Source organism: Capra hircus, chromosome 1, assembly GCF_001704415.2.
Source record: "Capra hircus breed San Clemente chromosome 1, ASM170441v1, whole genome shotgun sequence".
Taxonomy (NCBI): domain Eukaryota; kingdom Metazoa; phylum Chordata; class Mammalia; order Artiodactyla; family Bovidae; genus Capra; species Capra hircus.
The window spans coordinates 152,313,776-152,335,717 of record NC_030808.1 but is presented as its reverse complement, the minus strand read 5'-3'; the positions used below and the strand labels follow the sequence as shown (position 1 = coordinate 152,335,717).

At 54.6% G+C, this 21,942-nt stretch overlaps 1 protein-coding gene across 2 annotated transcripts in view; it reads left to right on the top strand.

Moving 5' to 3' along the window:
• COLQ (collagen like tail subunit of asymmetric acetylcholinesterase) overlaps positions 1–21,708 on the top strand; it is a 65,405-nt gene extending 43,697 nt beyond the window's left edge. For both annotated transcript variants that reach the window (XM_018052994.1, XM_018053002.1), the window contains exons 11-17: positions 1,623–1,703; positions 6,164–6,269; positions 13,551–13,690; positions 14,670–14,789; positions 15,099–15,219; positions 16,902–17,004; positions 20,311–21,708. In XM_018052994.1, coding sequence (XP_017908483.1) covers positions 1,623–1,703; positions 6,164–6,269; positions 13,551–13,690; positions 14,670–14,789; positions 15,099–15,219; positions 16,902–17,004; positions 20,311–20,380 — 741 coding nt within the window. In that variant the 3' untranslated portion in view covers positions 20,381–21,708. The remainder of the gene's footprint in view (positions 1–1,622; positions 1,704–6,163; positions 6,270–13,550; positions 13,691–14,669; positions 14,790–15,098; positions 15,220–16,901; positions 17,005–20,310) is intronic.

Below are 21,942 nucleotides of genomic sequence, written 5' to 3'. Positions count from 1 at the left end.
GCTTGACAAATTCATTACACTGGCTGAACCAGCAGGTAATTTCAGAGCTCTATGCTTGATCCTCACTGTGAATTGGTGTTCCCTGGAATTTTCCATTGTGTTGTACCTCTGGCATCCCTGGGAGAAGTTGTCTGGGTGTTTATTATCGTCTAAGTGGTTAGGGAAGCTCTTCACAGGCACTGGCTGCTGCCGAGCAGACATTTTCATGGCTGCTGGTGCGAAACTTAGTTTGTGTGGTACCTTCTGGGGTATGCAGGGGTTCCTGGAGGTAAGAAGGCTGCCCTGTGGGTTCATGAGCCAAAGAAGCCACAGGTGGGCCTGGAATCCTAGAAGAACACAGGGAAGGAGGGGATGACCTGAGATGCAGAGACCAGTTTTACAAAAGGCTGACCTTAAACTCTCGAGTTCTGCAGTTGGTGCATTTGCTTTTTAATTGGGAATATGGCTTACATTCAGGAGCAGGGAACAGCTACCCACTCCACTATTCTTGCCTGGAGGACCGTGGACAGGGGAGCCTGGTGGGCTACAGTCCATGGGGTCACACAGAGTTGGACATGACTGATGCGACCTGGCACACACACATCGCTTAGGTTGCTTTCCATGCTGTTCATAATAATTGTATTAAGAATCTGAACACGTGTCTGGAACATCTGTCCCACAAAGTGTTTCTCTCTGAATCAAATGGAAGTGAGGTGGAATGCCAACCAGATTTTTGCTGAAGAATAGGAATGTATATTGGAAAAGGCAATGGCTCAGTTCAGTTCAGTTCAGTCGCTCAGTCATGTCCAACTCTGCGACCCCATGGACTGCAGCACGCCAGGCCTCCCTGTCCATCACCAACTACCAGAGTGTACCCAAACTCGTGTCCATTGAGTCGGTGATGTCATCCAACCATCTCATCCTCTGTCGTCCCCTTGTCTTCTTGCCTTCAATCTTTCCCGGCATCAGGGTCTTTTCCAATGAGTCAGTTCTTAGCATCAGGTGGCCAAAGTATTGGAGTGGGACTAGGGTTAGGGTTAGGGGCTACCCATTCCAGTATTCTTGGCCGGAGAATCCCATGTAGAGAGGAGCCTGGTGGGCTATAGTCCATGTGGCCACAAAGAGTCGGACATGACTGAGCGACTAAGCACGCACAGCATGCTTAGGGGATGAAGCCAACATGGCAGAAGCTTCCCAAAGACGACAGCTGTCAGAACTGTGTCCGATTATTCAAAACCCCAGAGATTTGAATTTATGCTAAAAACACAACATCGAATTTCAACTAAGAAAGAGCATTTTCCCCGACCGTGTCCCAGGCACAGACGCAGGGGACTCAAACGCAGGTACCTCCCACTCTGGCTGCTTGGGGGCTGGGGACTTGGGAACCAAACCGTGTGCTGCCCAGCCTCCGAGTCTCTCAGATGATAACCCCACCTGGGTAACCTGCTCCTTCCCTTCCTCTTCCTCAAAGAACCTCTTTCCCTCTCACACGACCCTATACCCTATCGCTCCCCCAAACTCCTGAAGCAGCCTGCCTAGAATAGAGTGACGGAGGAGATGGCCAGTGCAGGGGGTGGATTGACCTGGAGCTCTGCCAGAGCCTCGAGCCCCACCCCTCTCTTGCTTCTCTTTCTTCTTTCCAGGGAGAAATGGGGCCGAAGGGCGAGCCTGGGCTCGCCGGCCACCGGGGGCCCACAGGCAGACCAGGGAAACGAGGCAAGCAGGTATGGATCCCAGGGCTAACCGGATCTGGGGTGGGGGTGTGGGGGGCAGAGCAGGTTAGGGACCTTCTGGGCACACAGTCTGGTCTCCAGCACCCTCTGGGCTGGGGGGCAGGGCACCTGGGCTCCCTAGGTGAGCTGAGTTTGAGGGGGATGGGGTGGAATGCTCAAAATTAGCTGTGTCCAGTGCTGAAGCTAGGAGTGGACCTTCAGTTCACAAGAACAGGTCTGTCTCCACCAAGACCACTGACCCCACAAAAACCTGCTTTTTGCCTCAGTGTCCCAGACATAGATGGACTTCTGGAACCAGCCCAGATATTTCCGGCTGTTCAAGGGTCTTCTAGGTCTCAACGGCAGGGCATTTCTCCTCCCTCAGGACCATTTGTAAATGACCCTCTTTATTGCCACTATCCAGGGCTAAGGGAACGTTTTCCTTCCCCTGGTCAGCAGGCTCTTGGGTCAAGACCATGTGATGGTGAGCCGTCCCCAGGGCCTCGGAGAACCTCACCGCTTTGAATGAGACATGTGTCCCTTACTCTTTTGGTTCCACTCTGTTGGCTTTTTACCTCCTTTCCCATTATACATGTAATATATGAGCATCGTGGAAAACGGGAAGTTCAGAAAACTAGGAAGGAGAGCATCTAAGCACCTAACATCCAGGCATAACCCTGTTACCATGCTGGTAGTCTCCCTTCCTGTGGAATCTCTAGCCATTTGTTCCTTTTATGACCAATTACCTTTATATTTATCCTAAATTTTAATTAAAAATCACAACATGTACATTTTCACTTGTTACTTCATTCATTAAGCATTTTAAAACATTTCTTTTAAAATCTCTGCATCAGATTTTAGTAAATGAGGGACCAGAAGATTGCTCGGACAAGAGAAGCCTAACCGGATTATGGATAATGCTGAGGAGTGAACATGTCGGGGCACGTTCCCATTATTTCCTTAGGCTAGATCCACGGTTCTCAGACTCTAGCTTACATCGAATCGCCTGGGGGCTGATTCAACACAGATGCCCTCCCCCGGGTGCAGTGGTGGTCTTCCACGTGTGTCTCTCCTCCTCTCCACCAAGCCCTTACCTCCCAAAGACTCTGATATACAACCGAGGCTTCAGGGTGGGTTGTTGCTTCTAAAGGTCCACATGAGTTTCGTGTGCATCAGAACTCAGAACCACGGTCTTTTCAAAGTGACCTTAGGAATGACATAGAGTCCGACCTGCTGAATCAGCTTCCACGATGACTTTCGTTTGTTTCGGTTGCGCTGGGTCTTTGTGGCTGTGTGCAGGCTCTCTCCAGCTGTGGTGAGAGCTGTCTGTTACGGTGTGTGTGGGCTTCTCGTGGCAGTGCTTTATCCTGCTGCAGAGCTTTAGGCGCGCAGGCTTCAGTAGTTTTGGTGCACGGGCTCAGAAGCTGTGGCACATGCGCTTGCTTGTCTGGCGGCATAGGGGATCTTCCTGGACCAGACGTCACACTTGTGCCCCCTGAGTGCCTCCGAGCCACCAGGGAAGCGCATCCATGGTGCCTCTTGAAGTCACACAGTTCCAGGTCAGTTTCTAAAGCTTTACCACGGGTAGCATGGCATGGCTTTGCCATGAGGCCACAGATAACAGTTTCCTAAAAACTAGCCTCAGAAAAAGAAAGACAAGGGAAAAATCCTTTTTAAAAAGAAAGCATTTTCTCCCCTATGGCCGTGTTCCATCCAGAATGTGCTATGCTTGGGATTCAAGAAGCCGCTTGGCTTCTGTCATCTGTGTCTTTCCTTGGATAGTGTTTGTCTGGTCCGGGTCAGAGCAGAAGCCAAGAAGTCTATTTCTTGACCCTGCTGAGAATGATTGTGTTGGAGCCAAATATCTTAAAGACGACACCAGAACCACATCTGGGAGCTCAGTTAGGAATATGGACTCATCTTCCTTCAAGACTATAGACACCTGAGTGCCACTTCGACCCCAGCCTGCCTGCCTGGCCTTGGGGGATGGATGTAATGGTTTCTTTTTGTCATGAATTATTTGCCTAATAGAGTCTTATACATAGGGTGTTTGTTGAGCCGTGGTGCTAAGAGTCTCTGGAGGTTAAACAACCCAGATCCTGGAATCAGAAATCCAGAAGTGGCTCCAGGAGTACGCAATTCAGATCCAGAAGGACTGAAGAGCCCACCAACCCAATTCTCTGGCATGTAGTCACCCGGAAACCAGGGACCAGGGAAGCAGCATGACCACCCGGGACCCCCTCGCCAAGCCAGCTCCCCAGCAGGGACAGGAGCTGGCAACCTGAGAGCAGTCTCCCCACACCGCACCTTCCCCTCAGCCTCCTGCTTCCAGGCTGAACTTGGGCAGGCCCAGGAAAACCACACGAGTGTATCACACACAGCTTCCGTCCCAGAGACACGGCGGCCTCCTGGATGGGAATCCCCAGACTTTGTGCGCCAAGGGAACAAGGAGCGTTTTCCTGGAAAGCACTGGTCAGTGTGTCCTGCTCACAGAGGCGAGGCTGATCCAAGCAGATGACCGATAAGCAGCACATTCTGTTACCGCTGAGGTCAGGACGAGGAGGGTTTCCAGCTTCTTCGAGCTGTGTCACTTCCTGTGCTCAGAGCCAGCCGATGTGGCTGTTAGATAAACGAGCCTTCACTGCGGCTATATTAAGACGGTGTGACTTCCTGTGTCATCTGCGAGGGGAACCGTCTTAGTGGCCTCGCAGATTGCGAAGGCTCGGGCAAGGCTTAAGACTCCCTCCCTTAGGATGGAGTTGGAGACAAACTCTGACCTTGCCATCCCACATGAAGGATTTAAGAAGTCCTTGCACACTGCTGAGGGAGCCCCCAGGGCCACGTGGGCAACGTGGCAGGTCACACGTCACATGGTGGTTGAAAGGCGTGCTCGGCCGGCCTGCCCCCCAGGCTTGGAAAGATTTACATTTCAGCAGGTGGGCGAGGCAGCCCCGGCACACCTGTGTGAAGAGGACCCGTCCAAAGCTGTCGGGCTCCAGTCAGCGTTGTGGTCGGGGCCCAGGCAGGGACAGTCAGCCAATGGCTTGGGGGCAGCTCTGCAGGTGTGCCAGCCTTGGTTTCTGGGGTCTTTCCTAAGGGAACCCCCGGGGGAGATGTGTGCTCTTAACCCTCCAAGAGCAGACAGCAGAGTGCATCCCACATGGAAAGATACAGGTACACGTCTCTTTACGAGTCAGGACTTTTCTCACTGTGGGGCAAAGATGAAACCAAGCCAGCTGCTATGATAATCAGCTTGGCCCATGAAGCCCTTGGTTCTATGCAAACCACGTTTTCACCTCTGAGATCTTTGCCAGCCTCGTGACAAGCCTAGGCAGGTGTATATTGCCTGGCCGCCTTTCACAGACGAGGAAACGGGCACAGAGCAATGCCCTGAGTTACCCAGGGTCTCATGGACCAGAAGACAAGCCAGATTTCCCGACCTAGAGCCCAGAAACCACATCCACTCTGTGTTCAGCTTCTCCTCCTCCTCCACTTGATCTGGGGAAGGAAGGTGAGCAAGACAGATTCCAGCCTGCGGGGAGCTTGTCTCCTGGAGGGACATGGATGAAATGACCACAGACCAACCATAGCTCTGATCAGGGGTGAAGGCCGTGAAGGCAGAGGGCCTGTGCCGGGGAGAACTGCCTGGGCCAGGAGGGGTCAGGGAAGCCTCAGTGGTGTTTTCGCTGGGAGCGGAACGATAGGAGGGAGTTATCTAGGCAGAAGGGAGGGGAGAGCAGTTTGGGGCAGAGAGAAGAGTCTTGAGAAGCCAAATAAGAGGCGTGTGCTCTTGAAGACCAACAATGTCAAAAGGCTGGGACGAGCCTGGAAAGTCCAGCCGTGCATGGCTTTGGAGGCTAAAGAAGGGGCTGTGTCTTTATCCTGAAAGCACAAGGGACCACAGGGTGGGAAGAGCTCTTGTGATAAAACAGAAATGGTCTGATGAGTGGCGGAAGGAGCACCTGCCAGAGAGGGGGTGGGTTGGATCGTTCCCATGTGCAGTCACATGCCATGTGTGAGGCCTGTAGAAAGCAAATTTAGGGTTACCAGGGGGAGATGGACGGGAGAGGGGCAGATTAACACACCCACACTGTTATACATTAACCAGATAAGCAACAAGGATGTAGTGTATAACACAGGGAACTCTACTCAGTATTCTATGATGGCCCATAATGGAACATAATCTTTTTTAAAAAACCAATTGAATCACTGTGATGTACCATGGAAATGACCACAATATTGGAAATCAACTATACCCCAATATAAAAAAATATGGGTATCTATAAATTTGCACCCAGCACTGTCTCAAATGTTGCTTGCCCTGAGCTTTTTATGAGCTTGGTGACCTCCAGGAGTACATTCTTCCTCCAGCACTTGCTCCAAAGTACAAGCTGGTTGCCAGTGGAGAGCTGACTGGGGAAGACACTGCAATGTCCTGCTCTTATAATGGGCTCTGCCTTTTTCTCCATCAGGGGCAGAAAGGAGATAGCGGCGTGACAGGCCCCCCAGGCAAACCCGGGCCTTCTGGTCCACCTGGCCGTCCGGGTCTCCCAGGCCCCCCAGGTCCCCCCTCCGCAGGTAAGAACTTCACTGCTTCACCTGGTCCACAGTGTCGCCCTCTGTCCAGCCTCCCAGAGGGAGTCCAGCCGAGGCCGGACTTGAAATGCCTGCGGCAATTCAATATACTTCTAATTTATCCACCATTTGGCTTATTCGAGTTTTACACGAGGGAGATAAACACTGTTATGGTTTTGATTTAGCATTTTGGAGAACAAATAGAGGAGAGAAAAAGAAAAAAAATCACATTGGTGATGTCATTTATACATGAAGTGAAAAATAACCAGCTAGTTACTTCAACAGCGAACACCTCTTTATAAAAAAAACATCTCATGGCTCCAAGCAATTCAGAGGAAAGAGGACAAGGCAAATTTTCCTATCTTACACAGCATTATGACAGAGTCCTTACAGATTTGCACTAAATATGGAAAGAAACTATTACAAAGAAATGAAAGTCTCCCTTGAAGAGACCATAGGTACACTGCTGCCTGGTTTTACTTTGTTTGATTTGAGGAGCTAAGCCTTTTATTTGGTGTGTACACAGCACACCCTCTGTATTAACATCGCATCTCTAGGTGCTGTGTTTATGTAGATGAATACTGTTTACTGACCGTGCAAGATCCATTGTTTTCAGTTATGCAAAAGGAACCAAAAATTTTATTCTAATTCTTAAGAAAATGAAGGTATTTAAAAATTCCAAAGTGAGATTTTCCCCACTGTGTTTGTGGGAAAATATTTACAACCACACCATGGGATGGTCAAGAAATGTCATCCTGTTAGATCCTTGAAACCAAATGCAAACTGGCCCTGAGACGGCAACCAGCTAGGATGCTGGGGAAAGTCAGTCTTGCACGTTAATGGGTTTCTCTCCACTTCTTCAGCTGTCGCAGAGCAGTGGGGCAGAGATCCTGGGGGTTAGGGTGAAAGGATACCACGGGAGGTCCTTCCGGCCCTTGACCGGCCCCATTCACCTCTGAAACCAGTTGCCCGCGGCCCCGTGGTCAGAGAGGGGACCACTATCTTCATACCAGGCATGGGTGTCAGACCATCCCCAAACCTGGGAATCCTGGTTTTCAAAGGTCAGTTTTCCCAGGAGCACCCCATAGCCGTTCCTCCTGAGAATAGGGGTCTCCTTATTTCCAGGCTTTGTCCCATGTCTCGGGTGATCTCTCCTCTTCTGACCTCCAGCCCCTTCCTCCTCTTGGTCCTCATACAATGCTGCCCTCTTTTGAGAACAGAATACAAACGTCTTCTAATATGACCTGTTTCTCAGCAAGGGTTAGAAAGCACAGTCTTGCCGCCCCCTTGAAATCGGGAAGGTCAAACATCAGTCACTACAACATCCTGCCGCACCCACTTCTGTCTGTTAGGGGATCTGGCCAAGCAGCAGCTCTGCCCGCGTCCCTGCCCAGACTGTCTCCCTGAGACGACTGGATGATCCAGAGGAAAGCTCTTCCCGTCAGTCCTCTCCCTCCTCAGTTCTGACACCCTCCTCGGTTCTGAGGCAGGACGCTTCCCTCGAGCCCACGCCCCTGGGCTGCCAACCCCAGAGACTGACAGCATGGTCTGAAGCCCAGGTTTTGCCTTTAGAAGGGATGCTTTGGCTCCTGGGGTATTTCAGTTCAGTTCAGTTCAGTCACTCAGTCGTGTCCAACTCTGCAACCCCATGAACTGCAGCACACCAGGCCTCCCTGTCCACCACCAACACCTGGAGTCCGCCCAAACCCATGTCCATTGAGTCAGTGATGATGCCATCCAACCATCTCATCCTCTGTCGTCCCCTTCTCCTCCTGCCCTCAGTCTTTCCCAGCATCAGGGTCTTTTCCAGTGAGTCAGCTCTTTGCATCAAGTAGCCAAAGTACTGGAGTTTGAGCTTCAGCCTCAGTCCTTCCAATGTACACCCAGGACTGGTTTCCTTTAGGATGGACTGGTTGGATCTCCTTGCAGTCCAAGGGACTCTCAAGAGTCTTCTCCAACACCACAGTTCAAAAGCATCAATTCTTCAGTGCTCAGCTTTCTTTATAGTCCACCTCTCACATCCATACATGACCACTGAGGAAAACCATAGGAAAACCCATAGCTTTGACTAGACGGACCTTTGTCAGCAAAGTAATGTCTCTGCTTTTTAATATGCTGTCTAGGTTGGTCATAACTTTCCTTCCAAGAAGCAAGTGTTCTCTAATTTCAGGGCTGCAGCCACCATCTACAACGATTTTGGAGCCCCCAAAATAAAGTCTGTCACTGTTTCCCCATCTATTTGCCATGAGTGATGGGACCAGATGCCATGATCTTAGTTTCCTGAATGTTGAGCTTTGAGCCAACTTTTTCACTCTCCTCTTTCACTTTCATCAAGAGGCTCTTTAGTTCTTTTTCACTTTCTGCCATAAGGTTGGTGTCATCTGCATATCTGAGGTTATTGATATTTCTCCCAGTAATCTTGATTCCAGCTTATGCTTCCTCCAGCCCAGTGTACTCTGCATATAAGTTAAATAAGCAGGATGACAATATATCGCCTTGTCGTACTCCTTTCCCTATTTGGAACCAGTCTGTTTTTCCATGTCCAGTTCTAACTGTTGCTTCCTGACCTGCATACAGATTTCTCAAGAGGCAGGTCAGATGGTCTGGTATTCCCATCTTTTCCAGAATTTTCCAGAGTTTGTTGTGGTCTACATAGTCAAAGGCTTTGGCATAGTCAATGAAGCAGAAATAGATGTTTTTCTGGAACTCTCTTGCTTGTTTGATGATCCAGCGGATGTTGGCAATTTGATCTCTGGTTCCTCTGCTTTTTCTAAAACCAGCTTGAACATCTGGAATTTCACTGTTCATGTACTGTTGAAGCCTGGCTTGGAGAATTTTGAGCATTACTTTATCAGTGTGTGAGATGAGTGCAATTGTGTGGTAGTTTGAACATTCTTTGGCATTGCCTTTCTTTGGGATTGGAATAGTCCTGTGGCCACTGATGAGTTTTCCAAATTTGCTGGCATATTGAGTGTGGCACTTTCACAGCATCATCTTTCAGGATTTGAAATAGCTCAACTAGAATTCCATCACCTCCACTAGCTTTGTCCGTAGTGATGCTTTCTAAGGCCCACTTGACTTCACATTCCAGGATGTCTGGCTCTAGGTGAGTGATCAGACCACTGTGGTTATCTGGGTCATGAAGATCCTTGTTGTATAGTTCTTCTGTGTATTCTTGCCACCTCTTCTTCCTGGGGTATTTAAGAGCTCACAGAACTAAGGAATAGCCAGGGGGCCTGTGGTTGGGTGGCATCCCTGCAAATGAAGACCTCGGGGGTCTCACGGTGTATCCGACTTGAATCCTGGTTCCCCAGTCAAGCCTGGGGTGGGGTGGGAAGGGCAGGGCTTGGAGACCCTCAGCTGCTGCCTTGGTGGCCAGCTGGATTGTCAGCCTCCGGCTGGAGTGCAGCCCCTCCCTGTCGCAGGGCCAGTGTAGCCCTGTATTCTCCCCTTGGCTCTCCAGCACCTTCTCTGTCTGCCTGCTGTGGCGTTGCCCCGTTCCCTGCCCCCTCCCCTACACCATCCTCTGTCCTCCAGGGGACCCCGCTCCTGGTTGAGTGGGAGCATATTCCTACAGTCCCTCTGGGCACACCTGGCCTGAAGCAGCGTTCCTGTCAGCCCCGGGTCCATCCCACCACCTCCTCCCCTCCTTCCAAGCTCTCTCTTCTGCACCCTCCCTGGACCCTGATGGGCCGTCTCCTTCCCTTGGGCCGCAGTCCCCACTGCAGCTGCACCGGCCCCTCACTGGTGACTGCTTCCTCCAGGTGTGTCTCCTTGTCCTCCTGGTGGCAGGTCCTCAAGGCAGGACCCTGGCTGAGTCAGCTTGGCATCCCCATCTGCACCCGCCTGTCGGTGCTTACACACCTGGGGCCCTTTAGCTGTCAGGCTGGCCCCTGGATGATTGCACAGCAGCCAAGCAGGATGTGGGCGGGCTGTTTGACTGATATCCCTTCCCTGTGCCTTCCTTTGAGTCACGTTCCCTCTGTGGAACCTCCCAGAGTTAGGGGACTGAAGAAAATGGGGCAAGAATCCTGCTCTTTGGAAACGTGTCTTTTGGGGGTTGGCGGGTGGGGGTTGGGGACAGTAGGAGAGGGGGGCATTTAGAAGAGAGCTTCCCTGTGCACGGGACCAGTTGGATCATCATCAGGAGTTGGGACAGGCCTCCAAACTGATTTCTAAGACTACCTTTGAGAGCCTGATAAAGTTCCACTCTCGGGAAAAAAACACGTGTCTACCTACACCCAGAGCTCCAGACGCCTTGTCCCAAATCCATCTTGGGACATTCTCACGCTCTGAGGGCCCCGGGTTAACCTCCCCTGGTCTGATCCCACCCTCCCTTTGTAGATGAGAACTTCAAGCCTCAGAGATCCCCCGAAGTCACCGAGCGGACTGGTGGCCACTCCTGGTCTGAAGTCCGCCTGTGACCCCCGGTCCCGAGACCCTCCCGCACAGCTGTGCAGCCTCTTCAGGGACAGAGCGGGGTAGGGGTGATGGGACGGCCCGGGACTCCTCTGCCTTCTCCCAGATTCCCCTCTGGGACTTGCTCCCACCGCAGCAGCAGCCAGTGGGGATGGGAGGCCCCTTAGGCAGAGAGGCAGGGCTGGTCCTCTGGCTGCCAGGAGACGGAGAGGCTGCTCTCTAAACAAGTTCCAAGAGGCTGAGGCTGGGGAGTTCAGGCGGCTGTGCCCTTTGGGACAGCCTGGCAGGAATCGGGCAGATGTAATGGATGCCCTTGGACAGCTGGGAGGAAGTGGCGGGGAGTGGGCAGGAAGCAGGCTCCCCGCCACATCCTGTTGACCTGTCTCGAGGCCACCTCTGTTGGTGGTGCCCAGTGCTGGGGGGCAGGATGGTGCTGGGCAGCAGGAGGAGGCGGGAGCTTGTCACGACCCAAGGTAACCAAGAAAGAGGGGCTGGGGGCCAGAGGAAGGAACAGTGGCAAAAGGCCTTGAAGAGGTAATTTGCAATAACCAAATCACGGATTTGGAGGAGTCCTTCTTGCCCCAGACAGGGCATAAGGGAATCAGCGTGGTACCTGGGGATTGCCAGCTTCCTGCACGCATCAGTAATTCTTGGACATGTGTCTCCTAGTGTTAAGTGGACATGAATTCAAATCTCACCCTGGATTAATGGGACAGACTCCACGGTCCTGGAGGAAAAGTTGGGATCGCACAGGCAGCTGGAAGGTGGCCCCCATGACGCTCTCCCTTCCTTGGTTACAGGGCACTCCCATCTCAGCTGCCCCAGGTGCAAACTCCCCAGGACACTCCTGAGCTGGTGGAGTCTCTCTCTGAACATGAGACCGGCATTCCTCCCGGACTGTGTCTGTATTTCTTGTTAGGACGAATGACCATAACTTGGTGTAAGATGCTGGCGGGCCTCCTTTCCCTGAAGGCTGACAGCATTCCGACCTAACCACCGGCTCAGGAAGTCTCGGTGTGGGCGGCCCCGCAGGGCTCTCCTCCTGCCGCTGCAGCTGCCTCTGCGGGCTTCTGACCCAGCCCTCTCCCCCGGGGTCATGTTCTCCGCACCCTCATGGGATCTGCAGACTGTGTCCCCAGTTGCTGACTGCCCTGGGCACAGCTGTCCAACCTGAAACCAACAGCTGGCTCATCTCCAAGCCCCTGCTTAACTTCCCAGAAGGAAGGGTATCTACTCATTTCTGTTTTCAGTGCCCATCTTTTCCTGTTGGATGGCCCTGGCTCTGGCATTTTTCCACCAACTAGAGTGGGACCTCTAGTCTTTTCTGAAGAGCTTAGTTCGTCTGGGTTCGCTCATCCGAATCATCAGACATGCACTGTGTCCCCTGCTGGGTGCCACGCCCTGGTGAGTGAAAACAGGCGTCCGCCTGCCCTCGTGGAGGTGAGCATCCCCTCCTCCAGGAGATGCAGCCAGCCTGATGATCTCACGGGGAACAGAATCACAGCCACGTGCCAGTAAGACAGAGCGTGGGGAACCACAGAACTGTCCTCAGTGTGAGCAGAACGGAGCAGGAGGGTTCAGGAAGGCTTCCTGAACCCGGGTCAGGAGAGAGCAAGGAGGTGCCTGGTGAAGGGGGGATGGAGGCTGGAGAGGAGGACAGTCTGTAGGAGGTTTGTGCGAAGACCATTTCCCAAGCCCGGCGGCACATTGAAAAGCACAGCTGCCTGAGTCCCCTTCTCAGCAGTCCTGATGGAATTGGTCTGGAGTGTGGTCTGGGCATCAGGGCCTTTACAAGTCAAGATGAGAATTACCAGCCCTAGCAGGTCTCCCACCTTGCAGAGAGTGAATTTTCCCATCGTATCTTTTTTCAGACACTCTTCTCAGAATCAGGGAAGAAAAAAATAGGCTGAGCATTTTCAAACATCCCATTTTCTTCTAGAAGAAATCAAAGAAACCCACATTCAGAGTTTCCTTTGTAAAGTCCCTATATATAATAACAAAATAAAATGAATTAAAAAAAATGAAAGTTATCAGCCAGTAACATGCTCATCAGTAAGACGTTCTTAGGTGGTGCTAGTGGTAAAGAACCCTCTGGTCAATTCGGGAGACATAAGAGACGTAGGTTCCATCCATGTGTGGGGAAAGTCCCCTGGAGGAGGACATGGCAACCCACTTCAGAAATCTTGCCTGGAGAATCTCATGGACAGAGGAGCCTGGGGGGCTACAGCCCAAAGGGTCACAAAGAGTTGGACACGACAGAAGAAACGCAGCACGCAAGCATAAAGGAGGATTGTTTTGCTCCTACAGCAAAGACGTCCGGGCGCAGACAGTGGCTGGCTGTGGTCCAGTCTCTGGGTGTCCCTCTCAGGGCCCCAGGGCCCACAGGCCCTTGCTTTCCCTGTATGCTGGCTTACTTTACTTCAGGGTTACAGCACAGCTGCTGCAGCACCAGCCATCATGTCTGTCTTCCAGGCAAGAAGAAGGAGGAAGCTATGTCCCCATCCAGCCCTGCTTCTCCCTTAGCAGGAGAGACTTTCCCAGAAGCCCACCCTTCTCCCGCCACCGACCTTGCATTGGCCATCACTGAGGCACAGGGTCACCTCCAGGGGCAAGGGGGTCTGGGGAGAAGAATGTCCAGTCTCTGAACTGTAGAGAAAGGGAAGGGAGGAGCAGGGTTGGCAAAGGTGCTGCCGCACTCAGCGTGTTTAGGGGACCCGCAGCTTGGGCCAGAAGTGCCAGTCTGTCTCCTCTAGACCTCTCTGAAACACTGGACATCAGGCTTCTTTCTGCCGTGAAACTTGCTGATGCCTCCCTGGGATGTTTTCTTTTCCTTTGCTCTGTTAACAGCGGTTTTTTGCTTTCTAGGACAGCTTGTAATGGGACCCAAGGGGGAAAGAGGATTTCCTGGGCCCCCAGGAAGATGTCTTTGCGGACCCCCCATGAATGTGAATAACCCTTCCTACGGGGAGTCTGTGTATGGGCCCAGCTCCCCACGAGTTCCTGTGGTAAGGCTCTTCTGGGAGGAATCTGGGGGTGCTCACCCCTCAGGACGTGACTGATGACCCCCTGGGGTTTGTAAAGACCTTTTAGCAAAATTTATTTCCCCGTTACACTGGGCACAAACTTGTTATAGGAAACTGGAAAATAAGGGGGAAATCCAAAGAAGAAAACCAAGATAACGTTGTGGGTCCACAGTGGAGCATTTTCTGTGTCTTTTTTGTTTGGCCATGCCATTCGGCTTGCGGGAGTTTAGTTCCCCGACCAGGGGTTGAAACTGGGCTCTGACGGTGGAAGCACTGAGTGCTAACCACTAGACTGTCTCTTTTTAAGAAAAACACTACGGAACATTGCAAGTAAATACAAACGCGGAACAGACAGTTCAAGGAACCCCCACGTCCTCTTTACCCAGTTTCAACAGTGATCAAGTCCCAGCTCATCTCCTTTCTTCTTTACACTTGATGTAGACAGCCCACCCTCCTTTGGATTACTTTGAAGTAAACCCTGGACATAAATTCATCGTTCGAATGGATACATAATAATCCATGCATCACGTGGCTGTGCTATGATTTATTTAACCAGAGCCCTATTTTCAGAAATGGATCAAGTGCTCCAAGATTTTCCCTCATATAATAGCATTGTCATAAATGTCTCTGAGTGTAAGAATTTTAAGAATCATTTCCAGATGTTGAAATACTTGATTAGATGCCATCACCTTTTTATTGAAGTCTTTGTAACACTTTGAAGATTTAAAAATCTTAAACCTTGGTGGATATTTTTATTCCAAACTCAAACATTCTGAACCAGGTTGGGAGGATGTGGGAATCATTAGCCCTCACTTCAAGAGGGACCCAATAGTGCAAATGCCAACCCTCTCCCCACTGACCACCAGCCCCCCACAGGGCTTGTTTTTCCTCCTCTGGCTCTTTAAGCCCTGCTTCTTGGGGAAGTGTTTTCCGGGACCCTCACCAGTGTGTTCTCCGGCAGATCTTTGTGGTCAACAACCAGGAGGAACTGGAGAGGCTGAACACCCAGAACGCCATCGCCTTCCGCAGAGACCAGAGGTCCCTGTACTTCAAGGACAGCTTTGGCTGGCTCCCCGTCCAGGTACCCAAGGTGGCGCTCCGCAGAGGGACGCACCTCCGGAGGAAGGGGAGGCCGGGCGCAGGGCTTTCCGTGGAGGGTTGAGCGCCCCCCTCACCCAGCCTCTGAGAGCTCTCTGGGCCCAGGGCCCCCGCCTGCAGCCTCCGCTCTGAGTCCAGGCTCCAGACGGGGCTCCCCGCGGCCCAGCCTCCCCACCAAGGGCAGAGTTCTGGCCCTGGGACAGGAGCCCCCACCGCCCTGTGCCCACCCAGAGCCTCTGTCCCCAGCTGCCTGACACACTGTCCCTGGTAACTGAGCTGTTTCTCTGGCCAGCTGACACCTGTCCACCCCCGGGACTACCCTGGAGACCACCGCGGCTCCTGCGGGGACGGAGTCCTGCAGTCAGGGGAGGAGTGTGACGACGGGAACACAGACGCGGGCGACGAATGCATCCGTGAGTGGGGCCCGGCCCCGGGGAGCCAGCATGCACCACCGCGGGGCTGGCATCAGGCCAGGCCCTGGACACCAGCCATGCTGGTTTTGGATGGTTCTAGAGCCAGCAACGGCAACCCACTCCAGTACTCTTGCCTGGAAAATCCCATGGATGGAGGAGCCTGGTAGGCTACAGTTCATGGGGTCGCGAAGAGTCAGACACAACTGAGCGACTTCATTTTTACTTTTCACTTTCATGCATTGGAGAAGGAAGTGGCAACTCACTCCAGTGTTCTTGCCTGGAGAATCCCAGGGACAGAGGAGCCTCGTGGGCTGCCGTCTATGGGGTCGCACAGAGTCAGACACGACTGAAGCAACTTAGCGGCAGCAGAGCCAGCGCTAGGCCGCTAGAGGGGATGACCGTCCTCGCTCAGGCCAGACGTGAACCCTCCCAACCATCCAAGGATGGTGATGGAGCTGCTGTCAAGGGTTTGGACCCCAGAGAAGCCCCAGAGCCCTCCCTTTTTTCCTGAATCCTACTTCTCGGCAAAACCCACATTCTCATCAAGAGAGAAAGGTGGTGCAAGAGGTCTGAGAGGCAGATGGGAGAAGCCGAGACTCTGAATCGGGCTCCCTCTCAGCAGACGGAGTCCTCGGAGCTGAGCGCTAGGGGACTGGGCGGCCAAGCAGCCCTCAGGCTCACAGATGTGACCGGGCCAGGCAGGCAGCCTAGCACCGGAGCGTCCCTGTTCCCTCTTCTTTTAAAAGTCAAGGGATGAGAGCAGGAGGTGAGGTGGAAAGCATGAGCTTCAGAGTCCAGGCAAGAGTTTGGAGGCGGCTCTGAAAGCCACCAAGTCACCCCATCTCAGAGGGGCGGCTACACGGTGAGTGGGGTGACCGAGGGCTTCCCTGAAAACTAGGTGTGACGGGCATGGACGGCTGAAGCCTTGAGATCCCGTGAGCCGACGTCACGGGGATGGTCTGGGTGCCGTTGGGGCCGGACGCTCCTTCCCTGCACGGCTTCTTGGGCCCTGCAGTGAGGACCTGGGCTCCGGTTCGGGGGTCCCTCGCCAGCCAAGAGCTCGGCGGGAGGAGCAGGGCACATAGGGCCGGTGGGAAAAGCGCCTGCTTCTCCCAGGAAGCTGCTCTTCCCCTGATGGTTCCGGGCTCCTAGGGTTCCACGGCTCTGCCCGCAGGCCCCTGGGCGCTCGTGGAGGTGACACGGCAGGAAGGACCACCTAAGGGTCTCAAGCCCTATTGGCTCAGACACCCTTGTAAAGACGAGGGTTCATACTCCCGGCGCCTCCCCTCGGACGAGAACAGAGCTGGCAGAAGACGTGGTCTGGTTTCCAGGGGGACACAGGGTCGCCTGGAGGCTCCCTGCAGACAGACCAGAGCTGCTCCCCTCTCCACCCCCACCCCAAGGCCATCACTGAGCCCGGGGCCCGTGGTCTCCCGACCCTGGCCGTGTGGGAACTGGCAGTGGTCCCGCGACGGGGGACAGCATCCACGCCCCAGGCTGGGGTGGGCTCTCAGCTGATGCGCGGCGGGCCTGCACCAGGGCCAGCGCCCCCTTCCGTGGGTCTGGGGTCTGGACCGTTGTGGAAGGCCGTGTGCGAGAGGAGGGCCCTTGCGGCCACGTGGTCCTGCCGGGCCGTCCCCTCCCCAGCCCCTCAGGGCTGTGTCCCCCTTGTGTCCCCGCAGGCTGCCGCCGGGCCTACTGCGGAGACGGCCACCGGCACCGGGGCGTGGAGGACTGCGACGGCGCTGACTTCGGCCACCTGACCTGCGAGACCTATCTCCCCGGGTAGGGACCGCCTCGTGGGCTTGACCGCTCCCGGGCTCCCCACTTTCCTTCACAAATATGTTCCTGAGCAGCTCTGTGTGCCTGGGGCTTTGTGGACACTGTGGAATGGTGATGCCACCCTGGCTCACGTCACACACAGTCCCGGATCACGTCACACGCGGTCCCAGCTCATGTCACACTGCCCCGGCTCACGACACATGCAGCCCCAGCTCATGTTCAGTTCAGTTCAGTCGCTCAGTCGTGTCCGACTCTTTGCGACCCCATGAATCGCAGCATGCCAGGCCTCCCTGTCCGTCAGCAACTCCCGGAGTTCACTCAGACTCATGTCCATTGAGTCGGTGATGCCATCCAGCCATCTCATCCTCTGTCACCCCCTTCTCCTCCTGCCCCCAATCCCTCCCAGCATCAGAGTCTTTTCAAATGAGTCAGCTTTTCGCATGAGGTGGCCAAAGTACTGGAGTTTCAGCTTTAGCATCATTCCTTCCAAAGAAATCCCAGGACTGATCTCCTTTAGGCTGGACTGGTTGGATCTCCTTGCATCCAAGGGACTCTCAAGAGTCTTCAACAACACAGTTCAAAGCATCAATTGTTTGGTGCTTAGCTTTCTTCACAGTCCAACTCTCACATCCATACATGACCACTGGAATAACCATAGCCTTGACTAGACAGACCTTTGTTGGCAAAGTAATATCTCTGCTTTTTAATATGCTGACCCCAAATCATGTTATGCAGCCCCAACTCACGTCACAGCAGCCCCGGCTCACGTCACGCTGTCCCGGCTCACAACACATGCAGCCCTGGATCACGTCACATGCAGTCCCAGCTCACGTCACGCTGCCCCGGCTCACATCATGGGGCTGTGTCAGCACAGCCATGTGACCCAGCCCCACCTGGAGTCAGGGGGCCACCACCTCTAAGCCCCCTGTGGCTCAGGCTCAGCAGCTCTGTGCCCCCTTGGCCCGGGACCAGCCTGGTCTCCCGAGGAGCGGGCCCACCCTTGGAGCGGGGCCCAGGGCCCCGGGCAGGCATCTGTACCCTGAACGCTCTGGAACTGCCCGGCGGGCCTGCGGCTGCCGCAGAGACCCTGCCAGCGTTTGCAGCTCACTTTGCTGACCTCGGCTCCTCCAAGAGAACCCCAGGAAAGCAGTGGTCCTGCCGGCACCCCAGCAGTTGTTTCTGAGGCCCCCTTGGTGGGCATCCGTGTGGGTCAGGATAAGCACGCCGGTGTCCTGGCCTCCACGAGGACATTTCCCGCACCCAGGGAGCCTCTGCCCTGCGAGGGGGGTCTCCTGAGTTCTGTTCAAGCAGAATGGCGCCCCCCACCCGACCTCACCAGACCAGGGCTGCGGGGCTTCTGGGAGAGCTAGGGAGGCCGCTGCTCCCCCAGGCCCCGGCCTGCGTCTCTCATGGCCCCAAAGTGGACAGCTGGGCCCTCAGGGATCCACCTCTCCAGCCCTTATTCCCTCCAGCTGTCCTCCTCTGTGGGATTGGACCCAAGCCCTGGGGAGGACTGGGGGACAGACCCCAGGCCCGCCCCTCTCCTCCAAGGAGGAGGGTCTCCTGATGCCTACCCCCAAATGCACAGCAACAAATCCAACTGGGGGGAAGAGCTCAGACTTGTTGTCACCCCTATTCCAAGCACCGCAGGCTGGGCCAAGACCCTGCCGCCTCTGCGTGTGTCTGCATGCACCGCCCTTCTCTAAAGTAGGGAGGCTCCTGCCAGGCCCCACCAGAGAGTCGGCGAAGGGTCTGAACTGGCTGAAGGCCTGTGGAGCCCACTGGGCGTGGGTAATCAGACCTGGGGTACAGAGTGGCACAGAACCCAGGACTTACCCTGGCTCCCTGCTGTTACTCTCTTAATCCCAAGAAGCCTCGGGGCATGCTTGGGAAAGTAGGTGTAAGGTAAGACAGAAACTCAGAATTAGCACTGGGGCATGTGTAGGCGTAGGCCGTGCTCTGCAACTTGGTAGCTGTAGTCTTTAAACAGCTGCACAGTTCAGTTCAGTTCAGTCGCTCAGTCGTGTCCGACTCTTTGCGACCCCATGAATCGCAGCACGCCAGGCTTCCCTGTCCATCACCAACTCCCAGAGTTCACTCAGACTCACGTCCATCGAGTCAGTGATGCCATCCAGCCATCTCATCCTCGGTCATCCCCTTCTCCTCCTGCCCCCAATCCCTCCCAGCATCAGAGTCTTTTCCAGTGAGTCAACTCTTCGCATGGGGTGGCCAAAGTACTAGAGCTTCAGCTTTAGCATCATTCCTTCCAAAGAAATCCCAGGGTTGATCTCCTTCAGAATGGACTGGTTGGATCTCCTTGCAGTCCAAGGGACTCTCAAGAGTCTTCTCCAGCACCACAGTTCAAACGCATCAATTCTTCGGCGCTCAGCCTTCTTCACAGTCCAACTCTCACATCCATACGTGACCACTGGAAAAACCATAGCCTTGACTAGACGGACCTTAGTCGGCAAAGTAATGCCTCTGCTTTTGAATATACTATCTAGGTTGGTCATAACTTTTCTTCCAAGGAGTAAGCGTCTTTTAATCTCATGGCTGCAGTCACCATCTGCACTGATTTTGGAGCCCAAAAAATAAAGTCTGACACTGTTTCTGTCTATTTCCCATGAAGTGATGGGACTGGATGCCATGATCTTCGTTTTCTGAATGTTGAGCTTTAAGCCAACTTTTTCACTCTCCTCTTTCACTCTCATCAAGAGACTTTTTAGCTCCTCTTCACTTTCTGCCATAAGGGTGGTGTCATCTGCATATCTGAGGTTATTGATATTTCTCCAGGCAATCTTGATTCCAGCTTGTGTTTCTTCCAGTCCAGTGTCTCTCATGATGTACTCTGCATATAAGTTAAATAAGCAGGGTGACAATATACAGCCTTGACGTACTCCTTTTCCTATTTGGAACCAGTCTGTTGTTCCATGTCCAGTTACAGGTAAGCTGTTTAAATAAAGTTAAGAATCCAATTCTTCTGTCCCACTAACTTTGTTTCAAGATCTGTGGCCAGTGGCTGCCAAACTAGACAGCTCAGAAATAGTGCGGAGCCGTCTAAGGAGGGAGCTGGAGGAGGGGGCGGTTGTCTCCAAGAGGCTGCATCCAGGGCAAGGCTACCCACCAAGCCCATGCCCCCAGACCCCTCGGCTGTGCTCAAGGGGGAAAGCCCCGGAAGCCTGGACCCGGCTGCCCCAGGCCCTTAGGCAGCTGGCAGGGGGAGCAGCCGTTTGCCGAGGTTGCAGCGGAGTCCCAGGACGTGGCTGCGTCCCGGGATCCTCCTGCCCACTGCTCCGTGTCCTCCCCCAGGTCGTACGGAGACCTGCGCTGCACCCCGTACTGCTTCATCGACTCCACGCCCTGCCGCTACTTCACCTGAGGGCCCCCAGGAGGAGGCGGCGCCCTGCAGCGCCGCCAGCAGCTTTTCCGCTCTCAGCAGACTGACTGACCTCGCCCCGACCTGGTCCAGTGTCCACCGCCTTCGTGCCACAGAAACAAAGGCAAACTCTCGCTGCTAAGACAAGCTTGTAACGCAGGCCGAATGGAGGAACCGAGGACCCCCGCGCCCTGTCTTCACCCCCAAGCCCCCGGCCTCCACCCCGCGCCCAGCGTGACCTTGCGGCGGGACGAATATACATGTCCGCAGGGCGCTTTGCCTTCCCGACGTCGCAGACTTGGCTCCGCACTGTTAGGCTCACATGGACTGTTTGCTCCCGTCCGCGGGGGGCGTCCGGAGGGGCAGCCTCTCCGCCCCTGTGACCTCTGGAAACGCAGGCATCTCCCCGGCCGCTGGCGGGGGGCTCCCCGGGCCTGGGAACCACCGGGTAGGGAGACGGGTTCTCTGGAGGTGGCCCCAGATCTTGGCCCGCTGAGAGATTCCCCGCGCCCCCCAACCCCGCCCCTGAGCTGGCCACAGCCTCAGGCGGAGGCGGTTCCCTAGGCAAGCGCCCCAAATGTGAATAAGTACTGGCACGGCGGCCCACCCCGCGCTCTGCAGCCGCGCGGACGAGCACAGAGCATCGGCCTTCTTCTGGACATTTCCAGAAGGGGCCGCTCTCAGGGCTCCCGGCCCGGGCGCCGTCCTGACCTCCCCTGGCTCTGCGCACGCGGCCTCCGTCCTGTGAACGTCCCAGTGTCCATCCATCTCTCCTTCGGGACGTGCGCCAGCAGCCGCGCCGTCGGGCTTTCCCGTCCGGGCCGCGCCCGCGTCTGTCCAGGGCGCCACTCTGGGAGCCCTGGGACCTCCCTCCCGGTCTGCGCGGCGCGTGGCTTTGTCCTCGTGTGCGCGCGCCTGAGCCCCGTTTCTACAGGATCGCTAGTCCTGCGCGTCCCTGAGCTGCCTTCCACCGTCGTATCCCCTGAGTGGGGCTTAGCTGTTGTTGGGAGACACATCTTCCCCACTGCAACCTCGTGGACCTGTTTGCTCCCAGATGGACGGACCCTCCCGCCCGTGTGTACAGACTGTTCAGCGTGCCCGTGTCCTGGGCGCTTGGCAGTTTTGTGCTGCCGGCCTGTCGTGGGCGGGGTGGGCCCTGGGGTGGTGTCCCCAGAGGTGGACGCGTTGGTCAGTCTGGGTCCTTCTGCCTCTATTCCAAGTCCTGGGCTGATTGATATTCCACGGCCCATGTCTTTCCCATGTGAAGCCACCGCCTTCATCCCAGCATCTCCGGATGGGAAATGAAGAAATAAAAGGCCGTGTACTTCCCAGCTGTGGCTCTCTCTTCCCTGGGGGTTTGGGCTGCCATCCTAGGACTCCTGGATGGGATGAGGGCTCTGAAATCAAGTCTGTTTCCCAGACTCCACAGAGGGTTCTAGAATGGGAAGGAGTCCTGCTCCCCTAGGGACACCTAATGTCCAAGGAAGGACACTCATGTCCCAGGTCACCAAGCCCAACTCAGCCCAGTTTGCTCAGCCAGCCCTGCCCCAACTTTGTTCTACCAT